This window comes from Lytechinus pictus, chromosome 15 (assembly GCF_037042905.1).
Source record: "Lytechinus pictus isolate F3 Inbred chromosome 15, Lp3.0, whole genome shotgun sequence".
NCBI classification, from domain to species: Eukaryota; Metazoa; Echinodermata; class Echinoidea; order Temnopleuroida; family Toxopneustidae; genus Lytechinus; species Lytechinus pictus.
In genome coordinates, this window is record NC_087259.1 from 20,657,305 (window position 1) to 20,675,000 (window position 17,696).

The 17,696-nt window shown below is 36.2% G+C and overlaps 2 protein-coding genes across 2 annotated transcripts in view; one reads left to right on the forward strand and one right to left on the reverse strand.

Moving 5' to 3' along the window:
• The first annotated feature begins 1,122 nt into the window (after positions 1–1,122).
• LOC135156836 (CD180 antigen-like) lies at positions 1,123–5,777 on the forward strand. The gene has a single exon (XM_064110501.1). The coding sequence runs from the start codon at positions 3,012–3,014 to the stop codon at positions 5,775–5,777; it is 2,766 nt and encodes a 921-aa protein (XP_063966571.1). The 5' UTR covers positions 1,123–3,011.
• Positions 5,778–8,237: 2,460 nt separating this feature from the next.
• The window catches only part of LOC129277423 (pre-mRNA-splicing factor ATP-dependent RNA helicase DHX16-like), a 30,426-nt gene continuing 20,967 nt past the window's right edge, over positions 8,238–17,696 (reverse strand). The window contains exons 11-18 of the mRNA XM_064110208.1: positions 17,257–17,372; positions 16,489–16,630; positions 15,023–15,091; positions 14,272–14,403; positions 12,966–13,226; positions 11,946–12,059; positions 11,211–11,446; positions 8,238–9,414 (exon numbers count right to left, since the gene is read on the reverse strand). Coding sequence (XP_063966278.1) covers positions 9,189–9,414; positions 11,211–11,446; positions 11,946–12,059; positions 12,966–13,226; positions 14,272–14,403; positions 15,023–15,091; positions 16,489–16,630; positions 17,257–17,372 — 1,296 coding nt within the window. The 3' untranslated portion in view covers positions 8,238–9,188. The remainder of the gene's footprint in view (positions 9,415–11,210; positions 11,447–11,945; positions 12,060–12,965; positions 13,227–14,271; positions 14,404–15,022; positions 15,092–16,488; positions 16,631–17,256; positions 17,373–17,696) is intronic.

The following is a 17,696-nucleotide window of genomic DNA, read 5'->3' on the forward strand; positions in this document are numbered from 1 at the left end:
TCGAGACCCCATGGTCGCGCATGGTATCCACTCGTCAATGGAACTTTTCAACTCTATCCATTTTCCTGAAACAATATGTACTGAACATATATTGATCAAATTTTTTGTAGGTGATTGTAAACAAACCATCACAAACATGCACTATTGCTTGCTCGCCTTGGCTGAGAGTGTAGATCTATGCACGTGTTGCGCAGCTCTCAATCAGCAAGGAATACCAGTATATGTCTTTGAGATGGTTTGTTTGCAATGACAAACAAGCATGCATACAAGCTACGCATGTTGGGAATGATCTTTTACATCTCATTTTAATTCACCTCAACGTTTTCCTTCAAAAAAGGTTTTATCGTAATTAAAAAAATAATACGAGATGTTACTATATTTTTATATAGATAAATAATTCCCCGAGTTTTGTAATTTTGTCAAATTAATGAGATAAAAATTACATCTAACAGAACGAGTGACAATCTATCCCAGCCACATGAAGTTTATCGTCGGTGCATATCGTCTGCTGCTATTCGTTGAGTTGATTTGCCTTCAGGTTCGGATTATATTCACTTGATTGTAAGTACAGTTATATCATTATTTTCCTTCTTCATAGTCACAGAGGTAAGAGACTCTGTCTGGACAGTGTGGTAATTCATTTTCATGAATTCAATTTGGCCCGCGTGGTGTAGCTAGCACTTGTAGCAGCTACATGAGTTGGTAGCGAATCGGCATGTGATCGTGTTGCAAGTTGAATTGTCCGACTCATCATCATCGGCGTAATTGAATTCCCCCAATTTACCTCCAACTATGTCACTTTGTTGTTCATTTCATCATCATTCTCTTTATCTTCAAAATCATCAATTTGAAAATCCAAATCTAGATAAAATTTTGGGTTTTCTTTCATTTCGTGATCGAAGTATTCAGTGACAGTGTGGAGAAAACGTACCCTCGCAACAGGTTTTGCATGCAAGTGGAGCTTCACGTGGGAGAGCCAATCACGCCTCTCGTACAGACAGTGACGTCATCAAATTCGAGTCAATTCAGAGACCGATGCGAGGCATATTTCGGAGAGGCATTTTAGCGTTTTTTAATCGGCGATTTTCACCTTATGTATTATTTTCGTTATTTTTTAATGACCCACTCATAATCCCCACATCATTACCTTTCCATTGATATATAATAAGACCACATTCATAATCAATATATTTCTCCTTTAAGTTATATGCACATCCTGGTCGGTATGCAAATGAGGAGACTGATGACGTCATCCACTCACTATTTATTTTGTATTTTATTGTACGAAATATTTTAATTTTCTCCTCATTGCCAAGTGAAACAATGATCAATTCCCCCTGAACATGAGGAATTATTATTGTTTAATACTATATGGTTCAGTCAAGTTGGTCCTTTTTTTGTCAAATCTGTAAAAAAATGAAATATTGTATAATTCAAGCAATAGAAAACAAAAGAAATTATGAGTGAGGGACATCATCGACTATCTCATTTGCATGTCACTCAGTTGTGCATATCACTGTTTTGTGAAAAATAATTGAAATTTTGAAATGTCATAACTTTCTTATTTTACATCCAATTTTGATGAAATTTTCAGTTCTGTGCTAGTTTAATTTTTCTCTATTTATTCAAATCAACATTACTCTGGGTGGACTTGACCTTTAAAAACCAAATAGAACAAGGAAGTTCAGGTATCATTTCATACACTGTATCTTATGAAAATCAACCTTTCTTTAAAAAAAAAAGAACTTCCTGCTACCAAGACACATACTACTGTAGAAGCCAGCCACAGAGGTCCTGGGCATTTTATTTCCTGCGGAAGTTTGGATTTCCAACCAAGCTTGAGGTCTGTTTCATAAAGAGTTAAAATTATTGCCATTATAGCAACTGCCATGGTAACAGGGCTCAGCAGCCAATCACAATCAAGGTTTCTGTGAGAGTTACAACAATTACAACATTCCTATCATGATGAAGTGAACCCCAAGAGTACATATAATCTCAGATTGAGTTCATAGCTCATAGTAATATATACCCAACTATCTTTTGTCAGATACTAGATGACCATCAGTCTGGAATATGGGCATTTATCTCATATGATTCCAAACTGTTTTTACAGTGCAATCTTAATGTTTAAGATCCAAAGTAAATTGTTGTTATAAAACAAAAGGAATACATGAACTTAATTTTGGCAAGAAACACAAGGAATAGTCATGGTACACACATAGAAGTACCTAATGCAGGGACTAAAACTTGGAGAAATACACTCTTATCAAGAACAATCATCTTTCCAAGATCAGAGGTAGGACTTAATTGGATCCCTATATAAAGAATATAATGAGTAGAGAGTTTCAGAGCAACACTCTGACCCACACAAAAGCAGCACGCTGGTGATTTGCAGTTTACTACCCTGCCGGTGCAAACTTCAGAATGTTCAGAAGGGATTGGATGATGTTTCGTATGGACACACTTTCTTAAGAGCTGGTGAGACTGATAACCTTTGGAGATATCATCATGGAGTTTTGAAAACATTGATGGGGTTTGTGATAATCATGGGGTGGAAAGAACAAAACATGAATACATTTAGTTAAAGAAAAAGCAAAGTCATAATGCAGTAGGAAAAGACTTTCTCAATCTTCAAGAATAGTCCTTCTCCAAGTCATCTGACTATAAATTCTCAAGACTAAAATCCTGACATCACTTGTAAGGGATAGCCTGGCTCTTTATCAAGTGACAGATCGACGGAGCCATGTGATGAAGGAGGGATCTTCTAATTCTCTTGGTACAGGAACTTTTAGGCAGGAATTTTCTAGCAGTTATGATCTTTTTCATGTGATATTGAGCAAGTCACTTATTCACAGAGTAAACTAGTCCACGAATTGTAACAACTGACAGGAAATTCTGATTGCTGCAAATAAAGCAAAGAAGATATTGTACTCACATCAATTGGAAGACTCAAAGAGTCTTCCTTGATTTTCCTTGATTAACCTTAACTGATCACAATATTTGAATCCACGATGGCTAGTACACCCCTGTATACCCTTCTCTGTTTGTGGATTAACTGTGTGCTATTCTTTTTATCTGGAGGATTGTCCATGAAGTGTGATATGTCAGGAAGAAATGGATCTCTAAACTGGAGCTCAATGTCTACAAGTAGGTGCCAACTGACCTATACCAGCTGTGGTGTCAAAGCTAACTGTAAAAATCTTAGCCTTCATTCCGTTCCTAAAGGTCTTCCACACAACACAATAGTGCTTGATCTATCTAGAAACATAATTGAAACCCTACACAACAAATCTTTTACTTATCTTCCAGACATCATCAAACTTGACCTGTCCTTAAATCGCATCACTTTGATAGGAGATGGTACCTTTAAGCCTCTGGGTAATCTCACAGAATTAGACCTGTGGTATAATAACATAAAGTTTCTACCAGCAGGTTTGCTTCATTCAAATAAACTTCTCTCGGTTTTCGACATTTCTTTAAACCAATTAAGATCATTCCCTAAAGATGCTCTTCCATGGACTAACCATATGAAATCACTTGATCTGTATAGTAATCGTGAAATATCTTCCATATCGCCTCTAGACTTTGCACCTCTTCAGAATTGCTCACTCATAAAACTTCAAATGAGTCTTTGTGGCTTAAAAAATCTTCCAACAAATTCCTTTGCAGCTTTTAAGAGAATTCAACATTTAAGACTTGATGGCAATCTCATGGATAGGCAGGAAATTCACATGTCTTCCTTTTCAGGAATCAATGAAATAAATGAACTAAGCTTATCATCCTGCAAAATAAATAGTATAATTCCACTAAACCGATCTTTTCATCATCTTCATGATTCTCCAAAAATACATCTGATAAGTCTCATTTGGAATAAACTGAATTCCTTCCCAGATTTTGTGTTTTGGGGATTAAATGAAACAAATATCCTCAGACTGGACAATAATCAGATTTCTTCTTTATCTAACTATACATTTTGTGGACTAGACCAGTTGATTGAATTAGATTTATCATGTAATGAATTAATATATTTACCACACGGCATGTTCTTCTGTAATAAACTGTTACAAGAATTGAGACTTACATGTAATCACAATAAGATAGTAAGCTGGTCTGGAAGTACAGTTTCTAATCTATGCTCTTTGAATCACTTATACCTATCTGATAACAGAATACAAAATATTGATAAGGGTACCCAAACACTTCCCTCATTGGAATATCTAGATCTTTCTTTCAACGCCTTTCATAATGTACATATATATCCTAAATTTCTACAATGTTATACAAATCTCAAAAGGCTAGACATGTCTTACAATGAATTGCAGTGGATTTCTCCTCATGCCTTCTCAAGTCTAACCAACCTAGAAGAGCTCTACCTTAACAACGAATTTTTTTATTTAAAAGAGTTTCCAAATGCTTTCCAAAACATCAGAAATCTTCATATATTGGATTTATCATCTGCAATAAGTTACATATATCCATGCAATGTCTCTCAGTTTACAAATTTAACATCTCTTATGAGACTGGTTTTACGTAAAAACAACTTACAGAGCAGACATTTATTTAATAATTTCACTTCTCGATCCCTGTTTACAGGTCTTGAAACTTTGTTGACACTGGACTTGAGAGAGAATGACCTAGCTATGTTAGCACCAGAAACCTTCAACCCCCTTAAAAAACTTGAAATATTGCTCCTTTCTCAGTCATCTATTAAAGTGTTGTTTTCTGGTGTTTTTGAAAGTTTGACTTCTCTTAAAACACTGGATCTCAGTGATAATCATATCTCATCACTTTCTGGCAACATATTTCCAATACAATCTCAGCTTAGTATTTTGATCATGAGCAATAACAACATTCGTAATATTTCTACAACACTATTCAATATAAACCCACATTTGCAAAGTCTTAACATTCAACAAAACAAAATAACTACAATAAAAGGAGGGAGAATATCTCTGAAAAATTTTACAATAGATGCATCAGGAAACCCTTTTGACTGCACATGTGACTTGCGCTGGTTTGTGAGATGGCTACGCTCCACCAACGTTGAAGTCATCCATCCAAATGATACAAATTGCTCACGATATTCCATTGAAGACATGGTAGAATCACCAATCCTGTCATTCAATCCAGACAAATACTGTGGCATCAACATCCTTCTTATCACAAGTGTGTCTTTGACAGCTATTTTGGTTGTAGCACTTTCCTTGTTGGCATACTGGAAACGATGGTGGTTCAACTATAAGGCATTCCTTCTTAGACTTGCCATCTGCGGCTACAAGGAAATGGTCCAGGACATTGAAGACCACGACTATGAGTACCAGCTCAATCTAATGTTCCAAGAGGAAGACCAGGAATGGGTGGATTACATCATGAAGCCAGTTCTTCAGGAAAGGTTTCCTCATCTTGAGAGAGTGGTCTTTGGTGACAACGACCTCCACCTCGGAATGTTTTACATAAACGCTCTCCATTATGCCGTTGAGAACAGCTTCAAGACTGTTCTCTTGCTAAGCAACAATTCTGTACGTGAAGCCTGGTTCATTACCAAGGTACGTATAGCCCTAGAGGAACTCAATGACAGCAGACTGGACAAGGTCATATTGTTTTTCCTTGAGGATATTGATGATGACGATCTCCCATACCTGGTTAGGTTGTTCCTGAGTAAGAACAAACCTTACATGCTGTGGACGGATGATGAGGATGGTCAAGAACTATTCTGGGCACAGTTTGAGAAGAGCATGAGGTACAATAAGGAACTCAATAGTGTTATCCCTGTTTAATTCTATGGCCTGTTTTCTCCAAAATGTTGACCTCCTTATTCCCTGATGTTGCTAAATCACTGGTGTTACCACATATGGGTCAAATGTAACACAATTCTAACATATTAGTACAAGGTATGTTAAAAAAGTATTAGGACTTACGTCGCCCCGAAAAAAAGTAATTCCTGTTCAAAGACAGCAACTTAACTATTTATCCTAGAGGAAATTTTATAGGGCTATTTACTTTCATTATTCTTTTAATGAAATGTATGACCCTTAACCTTGCAACCCCAAATCAAAATCAGATCACTTTCGGCACCATTTGCATACATGTTCATGAGACAAGTTTGAATCTGATACATCCATCGTTCTTTAGATATCACATCTTCACGCATACAGTGATGTTTATGACATCGCCCTTTTGCCAATTAACCTAAAATTTTATGTTGATCCATTAAACCACATGCAGTGGGGGGGGGGGGGGGGGGGTGGCCGCACTGACACAACTTTGATTTCCACTCAGCCCTGATCGAAGCGTATCTAAAGTCAACTGGGTCATTATTGGGGACCCATTTAGAGGTTGAAAGAGCCACAAATTGTGCCAAAACATCTGGTCTTAAAAAGCTAAGAAAACTCCTTCTACCAATGCATTGAAATGTGACTGCGATAAATGAAAAGTGTATTTCACTTGAAGGGGATAAATTATAATGGAAAACTATGAATTTTGTTGTTTCAGCCTAAACCATATTTTGTTACTTATTATCAGGTAATCCTGGTTGTGGATATCAAGCAGTAAATGATGGCTGAAAATAGATGATTCACTTTGAAGAGTTGTATATAATTGTTCTTTTGCACAAGTTCAATAATTAACAATTGTACTCATTTGCTGTGCAAGACTACAGGAAATGCAAAATATGCAAAGAGTACTAAGGAGTAGTTCAAATTGTAAATATGCAAGCAGCAGTGTTATTTATTTACTGCAGATAATGTATTATTGTATTGATATTTATCATCATTGTATGTTACTATTATAAGTAGATTTAATCCACTGGCTAACCCAATTGGGTCTCGGGCCTGGTTCTCATTTTATGTACATGATTTTTAATAAAGACAAGATATAACACCAATTTACTGTACCAGTATGAATGTTATCAATATCTATGAAGAGTTAAGTTAACACCATGGCCCCGTTGCAGAAAAGTTACTTTTATGGTACCATGGTTACGATGCTCAACAGCCAATATCTACTTTAAATGTTGAATTATGTAAAGTATCTACTTGGTTCAAATGCAACAAATTGTCCTTAAATATAAACAAAACACATTTTATGCACTTTAAGCATTACAATATACATGCTGTTAACAATACAATAACGATAAATATTGATAACGTATCTCTACAGCAAAAACAACATTCAAAGTTTCTAGGGGTAAATATTGATGAAAATTTATCCTGGATTAATCATTTAAGCCAAGTCACAACTTCCGTGTCCAAAGGGGTTGGAATAATTTCCAAATTAGAATACATATTACCTGGAAAAACTCTCTTTTTACTTTATAATGTTTTGGTGCTTCCTCACATATCATATTGTAATATAGTTTGGGGATAATTGTGGTAAAACAAAACTTCATCCGATTTTCTTATTACAAAAAAGAGCAGTCCGTTTTTGCACAGGATCACAATATCTTGCTAGATCTAATCCTTTATTTTTTAAATTAAAAACATTAAAAATTTCAGATATAAATACATTTCATGCTGCTATATTCATGTTCAAATACAAAAAGGGATTACTTCCCCCTTCCTTTCAAAATATGTTCACCCTAAACAACACCATCCATTCTTATCCAACACGAAACTCCACAAACTTTCATTTAACAAATCCAAAACTAATAATAACACACAAATCAATTAGACATTACGGTGCGGATTTGTGGAATAATTTATCACATGACATTAAGCTATGCACATCACTTTATTCATTCAAAGCTGTTCTGAAAAAAAAAAAGCTTTCAAGCTATAATTTCTAAAATCTTTCTGTGTACCCAAACAACTGATAATCCCATCCCCCCTTGCACATGCACACTCGCACACCTGCACTTGCACTTTCACTTTTATCAACGTTATTAATCTTCTCTCAATCAAATTTCTCTTCCCTATCCACTTTTGATATATTCCTATTATTTTGTGCAATAAAAGATAAGTCTCTTTTATTGCACTATACAGTCTGGTTTTCTATCCCCTTTCCTTTCGAGGCCTCCATCACTTTCAAGCTCCAAGCTTAAGATGGAGGTCTCCCACATTTCTATATATATATATGTTCAGTAATTAAAGAAAATGTATATATAGATATAATTTTCACAGTACAGTTGATATTTTATAATGATTTATGTGCATTATTCATTATGTTTAAAAAAATATTTGCCTATTATGTAATATTGAAGAAAAAAAATATTATACTTGTATATTCTTTGTTTTTGTTTTGAAATGTGGAAATAAAATAAATCAAATCAAATCAAATCAAATAATGAAAAAATTATGATTTTAGGTAATAACATAAAGAAAACGGAAAGTGGAGATGTGACATCATCAGCCCACCTAATGAATATTCATGACGACTGTTTTCACAAAATATTGTTAAACTTTCATACCTTTATTATTTGTTATCCGATTTTGATGAAATTTTCGGCATTTTGCTCAGTGAATTCTACTCTATGTATTAAGAAAAGATATAAATATTTTCAGCCCGGGCCATCCCTTTAAAGTATTGATTACTGTGGCAATCTTACTTGAAGACTCAACCTCCTAAAGGGTTTTGCCGGGATGTGGCGGGTGCAATATAACATCAGTGTCCTTTCTGATAAACAGAATGCAGTTTTCCCACTGCATTCACACCTTCACTGAATACAGATGTGAGGCACGCTGACACAAAACACTACAGCATCAGATTTTTGTTAGATGGGACTCAAACCCCACACGATCAGATCATACGTTCTTATCCGAAAAGGGCTACATTGCTTCCTGGCTATGCTGTCTCATTTGCAAATAGAGCTCGGATATCACTACGAACAGGAGAGTGATTCATCTGCATTTGTCATTTGACAAGTCAGATTTAATAACTTTTCATTGTATCTTTTGGCTAAGAAGCACATGTATCCAACTGTTACTATGGTAACTATCAGACAAACAGTCTTCGTCAGACAACCCATTTCACAATCCTTTCAGAAAACACTCCCAAGGTTGATGAATTTTCAACCTTTTTCTTGGATTATTTTCATGATCTTCCTTTCGCTTCTTGTAGTTTTTCTTTTTGCCTAAAAAAATGCATTTTGTGTAAAATTTTGTATTTTCTCCATTCTTCCCCAAGTCTTAAAAAATTTTCTTCCTGTATATTGGAAAAATTGAGAATTTTTCTCACACCTCATCCCGAACTTCCTAAACTTTGTGAATTCTAGCCAGAAAAAAATATTTAGATGAGGAACAAAAATAAAATCTTACCTGATTGTAAACGTTGAGAAGCGTGAGATGGTCACCGCCAGGAGTGAAGAAGTTGACCCTTGCGTTGTCGGCGTGGACTATCTTATCTTTGGGTCGGTAGAAGATAGCATTATTGACAGACAGCATGGCAGTAATGCTGAGGATCTCCTCTGAACACTTATACCTGCGATGATAGATGATGATAAACAATGATTAAAAATTGGCTGAAAAATATTATATAACCAATATTACACTATTGTTGAGAGCGTTGTTGGCTCAGTCGGTAACGTGTATGCCCATCAAACCGAAGATCGTGGGTTCGAGTCCACCCCAGGCAGATGCCTGAAGCCAGTGCATTGTGTGTAAACGTGTCTCTCATATGTTTCATAGATGCAGGCTATGTTGCAATGGAAAACACTCCGTCCCTCGGATAGGACGTTAACTGGAGGCCCCGTGTTAGAGGAGAGTCACCACCTTTGCACGTTAAGAACCCACTGCACTATTCGTATAAGAGTAAGGGGAAACACCGGTGTAGTGGTCCACCTGCACTCCCCTCAATCAGTTATATCAGGAGAGACCTGCAGGTCATAGTGATTCAGTTCGCTTTTCGCCTCCCAGGCACAGGTGATGCCAAACAAGTAATAATAATAATAAAAAATAACCATTCATTTACTTTAGCTAACATGACAATTTGCTAATGACCGGTACTTCTTTCAACCGGTGATGAGGATAGTTTGTCAAGCAACAAGGATTCACACCACTCTCTTGTGAAACATGTAATTCACATTATTCGTCAGGCAATAGAATATAAACTTACACTTGCTACCTTTGAAACGGTCCAAACGCCCTTGGCTATGACTCAGACATGTAAGGATTATTCAAAGGTACCTCAAGAATATTAACTCTTACAAATGTGTAATAGTTACCATTGGGGAAGGGCATGGGACAAACAATCACTTCACGGTCCAGTCTTACAACTGGTTAATCTGGGTCCCATTTCATACAGACTTATTATAATAACAAAAAAATAAACAGTTTCTATAACAAATTTACTATCAGCCAATCAGATTGAAGGATTTCAGTAGCTTTTAACTTTTCTTGCAAATTTGTTATTATAACAGGTGTTATGACATGCGCCCCTGATGAATCACAACTATGGAAAGCCAGCAACGTCAAGATCTAGAATCTAATCATCTGTTCGAAATCTTTGTTGATATAATACAATCACGACCATGCAAAATGGTTTTCATGAATGTTAACTTAATATTGGCCTACCCAAGTGTTAATGATGAAGCAGCAGCTCGGGGATATATTAGTAGTGTTTATATTAGCAGTATATCCGCTGGCATAAATCCAAAATTGTTGTTGTTTTTGTTATCACCATCATTCTCAACATCATCTTCATCACCACCATCATCATCACCATTATCATCATCATCATCATCATTATCACCATCATCGCCATCATTATCATCATTATCACCATCATCATTATAATCATAATCATCATCATCATCATCATCACCATCATCATCACCATCATCATTATAATCATCATCATCATCATCATAATCATCATTATCACCATCATCGCCATCATTATCATCATTATCACCATCATCATTATAATCATCATCATCATCATCACCACCATCATCATCACCATCATCATTATAATCATCATCATCATCATAATCATCATTATCACCATCATCGCCATCATTATCATCATTATCACCATCATCATTATAATCATCATCATCATCATCATCATCACCATCATCATTATAATCATCATCATCATCATCATAATCATCATTATCACCATCATCGCCATCATCATTATAATCATCATCATCATCATCATCACCACCATCACCACCATCATCACCATCATCATCATCATCATCATCATCACCATCACCACCACCATCATCATTGCCATTGTCAGGTAAATAAGCATGGTATGCATGTACATACTTCTCTGACGCCAATATCATCTTGGCCAACATGGGATCCACAGGAAACTCTGCCATCCTGCGGCCCATCTTGGTGAGTTCACCTTTGTGGTTGAGTGCTCCGAGGGCGTACAGCTGCTCCAGGGCCAGGACCAGGGTCTCGTGAGGGGGAGGGTCCATAAAGTCAAAGTGGATCAGATCGTTGATACCAAGACTCTTGAGGAGGAGGACCACATTACCGAGGTTGGTCCTCTGAATCTGATAATGGGAACAGAGAACGGAGAGAGAATGACTTGAGGAATGAGGTCACATAGAGAAAGTATGAATTTAGAAATGGATGATGATGAAAAGAGAGGGTTGGGGCAAAGTAAGAAAAACAAAGGGGATAAACCTCTCTCAAGAGAAAAGATGGTCTCAAGGACAAGATAAGAACCAGAGATTAAAGAGAAATTTAATAATAATAACAATGATAATGTGCAACATTTATAAAGCGCTTCATGCAATGTTTCTGAGTGTTCCATACTATTGCCTCGGCTTGAGCATGGTTACCTTGATCAGGCGCTTGAGCATTCAAGGAATTCCTCCCTATCGGGTACCAATTTACTACAACTGGGCAGCAAGAGTAGATAAAAGCCAAAGGACGCCGGTGCCACGGATGGGTTTGAACCCAGGACCTTGTGGTTGAAAGTCCAGGGACTTATCCACTGAGCCACAACACTCTGAAATCTGCTCATGCGTGATGATATATCAAACTAACCTCAGGTATAGTGTTCTCTTCTAATTCATTCTTGAAGGCCCATGCTGTGTAGAGACGGAAACACTTTCCTGCGGCCACACGCCCAGCTCGTCCCGCTCTCTGATTGGCTGATGCCTGGTTCAAACAATAACATACAACATTCGATTACAAAAACAAGCTTACATTCATATTCATTACATGCTTCAAACAACTAGGTGGGAATTCTTTGGCCACTGAAGGGTACAAATGGTTCCAAATGAATAGATGGAATTCTTATATAATGTGAGCTCTGCCAGTGGAAGATATGGATGACTATTACAGACAAATTCCAACCTTTGAGATCAAAGTGAGCAAAGATCAATTCCTGCATTGAGATCATGGTCCCATCTTACAAAGATCTGTGATTGACCTGATCAACCTCAACTACCTCAATGTCATCATATCATCATATTTCCTACAAGATATTTGCCCAATGTCTGTTTGTAAATAAAAAAGGAGCACTCTGGATTGTCAAGAAAATTATTGATATTCGATTACACTGTATACACATCATATCTGGAAAACATTTTGAAATGCTAGCTTTCCATAGTTGGTTGAACGGATCAATCACAACTCTTACTAAGATGGGGACAAGAATGTCTTAAAGACCAATTCCTGGCTTTAAGATCAAGGTGTCTACAGATCAATTCCTACTTACAGATTAGAAAGACTCAATATCAATTCACACTTTGTGAGATCTGAGTGACTGAGGAACAATTCTACCAATGAGATCAGGATGACTAAAGATCATTTCCTGCCTTTAAGATCAAGGTGTCTACAGATCAATTCCTACTTACAGATTAGAAAGACTCAAGATCAATTCACACTTTGTGAGATCAGAGCGACTGAGGAACAATTCTACCTTTGGGATCAGAATGACTAAAGATCATTTCCTGCCCTTAAGGTCAAGATGTTTACAGATCAATTCCTACTAATAGATTAGAAAGACTCAAGATCAATTCACACTTTGTGAGATCAGAGTGACTGAAGAACATTTCCTACCTTTGAGATTGGTGTGACTACCAAAGACTCCATGCCCGTCCTCGCATTGTAGCTCTTCTGTTTGCAGAACCCTGGATCAATCACATAGATGATGCCATCTATCGTCAAGGACGTCTCCGCGATGTTGGTTGCCAGGACAACCTTACGCGCCCCTGGAGGAGTGGGCTCAAAGATGCGGGCCTGGAGGTCTGAGGGGAGGGTGGAGTAGATGGGTAGGACCAGGAGTTCTTTCACCTTGTTACCAAGCTTCTTAACCCTCTCCTGGAAAGAAAAAACAACAGCAATAACAGTCAGAACATTTTGCCACAATAATACACTTAACCAGTTGGTCCCTTTGCCTAAACCAACTCATGCTAAGCTCTCTGAAAATATGCATAATACTGAAATCAAATCATGTTCAACAACTTAAAAGCAAAGTTTACAAGTTGATGTTCATAAAAGAATAAAAATCAAACAAACATGAAGCTCATTATGTAATCGAATCAGCTAGGGGAAAAGTAAGTTGACAAATTTTAAGTTCTGATCAGTGCCTATATTAATGCAGCATAAATGCATTAATGCAACACATTTTGTTTTTGAGCCCAATCACATGTTTATCCAGAAGGAATAATTCACAGCAACGATTATGATGCAAAATGAACCTTTATTGCAAGCCACCCACACAAAAATTGAGCCCTATATTTGGATTTTCCTACATACACAGATAATACACGTTCACAGATAAACATCATCTATCTTCTAGTCCCTTAAATAAATTACTTATATTGTTGTAAATGTATCAATTCTAACAAGCTTGGAATTACCAAAGACCTGCATGGGATGAGATCTAAGACAGAAAAATCTGATTCAGTCCAAAAAATCCAAGGGGTGATTAATATACATGTAACTTCCATTGCGAAGAAATCGGTAAACACATCCCACTGGGAACTGAAGACCAGCACAGGATGAACTTGTAAAGCAACTCGTAACTTACAAACTGGTGATCCTTTCTTAAGTACTTTATCAACATCAATGAAAATTTGGAGTATATCATTTACCCCAAGAAAGGATCATCAGTCATTTGTAAAGTTATTTATTTATGAACAGCTTTATGAAACACTCACTAGGTGTAGAATTTATTTCATATGGAAATTCGCTGGGACACAACTATGAGAATCATATTTATTTTAAGGTTGTGAATAAAAGAAACCTGATGCAAGAGTATCTCAACTTTCAAATCATGAGACCTGTCATTTCTAGAGCTTGGACGTACTTTTGTTTGGATTACTATTGGTTAGATAAAATGAACTTTAAACTATCAACTGACCTGAAGCATTTCCATACACGTCTCAATCTCCTCTTGACCGGTCAAGAAGACCAGGCAATCGCCATCAGGTTGCGTCAGGTGGATCTGAAGAACTGAGATCACACAGGCATCTAAGAAATCAGCCTCAGGTGCCTATTAAATCACATCAAAACAAATTTGAAGGATCATCATATTAATGATCCGCTCATTGTCTATACCCACTTAGTCTAATTCTACCAATTCTTTTTCCTTTTGAATCTAAACAAGTTAACATAATCACTATTTGATATATAAAAATAAATCTTCAGGTTTCTCAAATTCTTCCAGATTCCCATTTTTCAAAACTCATTTACAAGATCTCCCGTTTTCCCTAGAACTGATGTGGAAATCATAAGTTTAATAATTTTTTTTACTCATCTATGGAAAATTATTTTTCAGATTAAAAATAATTATGAAGATAATATTCAATGTAAGTTAAAGGTAACAAATGGATCTGAACATGTGATGTTCATAAAATACAAACTTTTTTAAAAGTGATTAGTAAAGATATTTTAGTCCAACACAAATATGCGACTCCTTTGAAAATTGACGAATTATTTAAATGTTACAAAATAATTTTCTTTCCCAACAGAATCAAGAATTTGGGACCACAAACATATCTCCAAAATGATATTTGACCAAAACTTTTCAGATATTTGGCATAATGAAAGTATCTAACTTTTTGATTTTCTCATTTAACATACTTTCTTTTATATACTGTGAGTTTACTTACTTTGGTATATAAGATGTCTACAGGGTAGCGTCTTCCAGGTATCCTGAAGATTGGAGCATCATCAAAGAACTGAGGAAATTTTCAGGGAAATAAAAAAAAATTCTTCAATATAATCACCACATGAACAAACCAAGGCGCTATTTAAGGCCTTCTCATAAAGATTGGAGCAGCATCAAAGAACTAAGGAAATATGCAGGGAAATGTTTTTTTCAAACTTTAAATTTCAGACCTTCAATCCCAATATTTTTAGGGCAAGGCCATGTTTCTATATAGCACAATTTCACATTTCAGCATGAATGCAGAAAAAAAAGGGTTCTGATTGTAGTTTTTGAAACAGAGAGCCATGGATTTGACTCCAAGCCAAGTTCAATTTTCCTTCAGCAGGAAATTTATCCACACTGTTCTGCATTCAACTTAGATGAGGTGAATTGCTACCCGGCATGATTAATTTCTTTTACTGTAAGTGATGATGGATGTAAATACATAAATTATTTCTAGATAGTGTATAAATTCAGCATATATAGTACAAAATCAATTAATATGTATAAAAGTATAACAAAAATTTACAAAAAGGGTTTTAATACAACTAGACTACTAGTATTACTTAGTCTGAAAGCATAGACTAAAATTTGACACTTTAACCACGTTTGAGAGAATAATGAACTCCAAACACTCTGTCAATGTCAAATATAGTCTCACTACTTTAGTTTCTGCATTATGCACTATGCAAAAACAAAAGGTCTGGGCCTGCAGACAAGTATTACTCACAATAAAAAGAAAATTAAAAAGTCAAAAGGAGCCTAAGCTTTCGATCCTAGCAGAATCTTCGTCGGAGGCAAAATGACAAACATATAAAGTGGAACAACCATAATATAGACCACAGACAAGCTACCTCAACACTAGAAACAAGGAGACAAAAGGGGCATTAGTGAGTAGAGAAGACCAATCAGGTTAGTGAAGGGGATGAAAGAAAAGGAGTAGGCAGACACAAAGGGAAGTTAGTGTAAGTAAGGCCAGTAAAAGACCTCAAGCCAAGAGGGATTAAGATAATGAGTCAGGCAACATCAAACAGGATCTGGAACAAAACAGTGATAGAGGGTATGAGGAAGAGATGAATAACAAGAGAATTAGTGAGAGGTGGGTCAAACAGGTTACAAAGAAAGGCATAATAAACTGGTGCATAAGAGTGGGGAAAAAAAGGAAAAGAATGGGGAACAACTGATAATGTGCAAAAGACATATAAGTATATATGATAAAGCATTAAACAAACTAAGAGAAGAAGGTAAGTGTAAATATGCATATATAAGTGATATGTATATAATTATATCCCAAAAAGAAGAGTACATCAATTTACAGGTTTGAACCTCCACATCACGAGTAGTTCGAAACTGGTTCTACATATTTCAGTGAAAAAATCACACTTTGCAAATAAAAGTGTCTGCATGAATGTTGATAAACAGACTTACTCCAGCAAATTTTTCAGTGTCAAGCGTAGCACTAGAGATAAGCAGCTTCAGGTCAGGTCTGAATCTAGCGATGTCTTTGACCAAACCAAAGAGAATATCAGTGTGGAGTGTCCTTTCATGAGCTTCATCAACAATAAGTACCCTAGGTGGTTAGAGAAAGATTTTGGATCAATGACACAGAAACCCATAGATGGGACTACATAAATATTTTTGAAAAATTAATACCAATTTGACATGAAGCTAGGGATTTCTGTAACCAAAGAAAAATGAAGATCAGTGGGGGACATCTTGTGAGCTTCATCAACGATCAGTTCTCTGGGTGAAACGGGGGGGGGGGGGGGGAGAATCAATGACACAGAAATTCATGATGGCAAGACTTTTTTGATACTTTTTAGTATTTTCCTACCTGTCTTACTTCATTCTAACTTCTCCAGCAAGCCTCTAATATTCAAGTAAATATCTTGTTAAAAATACATATAAATTTGTTACCCAAATGCCCAAATGTACTCTTTCACTGTGCCAAATAGTTTTAATTTACAGTTCTGAAATCAATACAAATTTTTTTTGTGAGATAGATTCTGAGAACTTATTTTCATCAGAAACCATGTTACACCTTCCGAATGCCCTAACCTCAACGAGCAATATAACAAAATGTTAGGAAGGCTGTGCAATGTCCCAAGTTCTGGCGATACATCTAACATTCATACGCAAATGTAAATGATGGACACAAAAGAAAAAGATCATCAGAAACATGAAGAATGATCTTACTTGTAGCTAGCGAGATCAGGTTCCCCAAGGAATTCCCTGAGGAGCATACCATCAGTCATGTACTTGATGATTGTACGATCAGAAGTGCAGTCTTCAAACCTTATACTATACCCAACCTGAGACAGAAAAAGAGTTGATTGAATTCTCTATCATGATGTTTCAAGAATAGGCATTACTGTCATAATTATAATCGCCATCATCATCACCATCATCATCGTCATCATCATCGTCATCATCATCATCATCATCACCTATACTGTAAGTCATTACAATTACAAAGTCTGCAATCACTATCATCATCATCATCATCATCAAAATCATCATCTTCATCATCGCCTCTACTTTCAGTCATTACAATTACAAAGTCTGCAATCACCATCATCATCATCATCATCATCATCATCATCTTCATCATCATCACCATCATCATCATCATCATC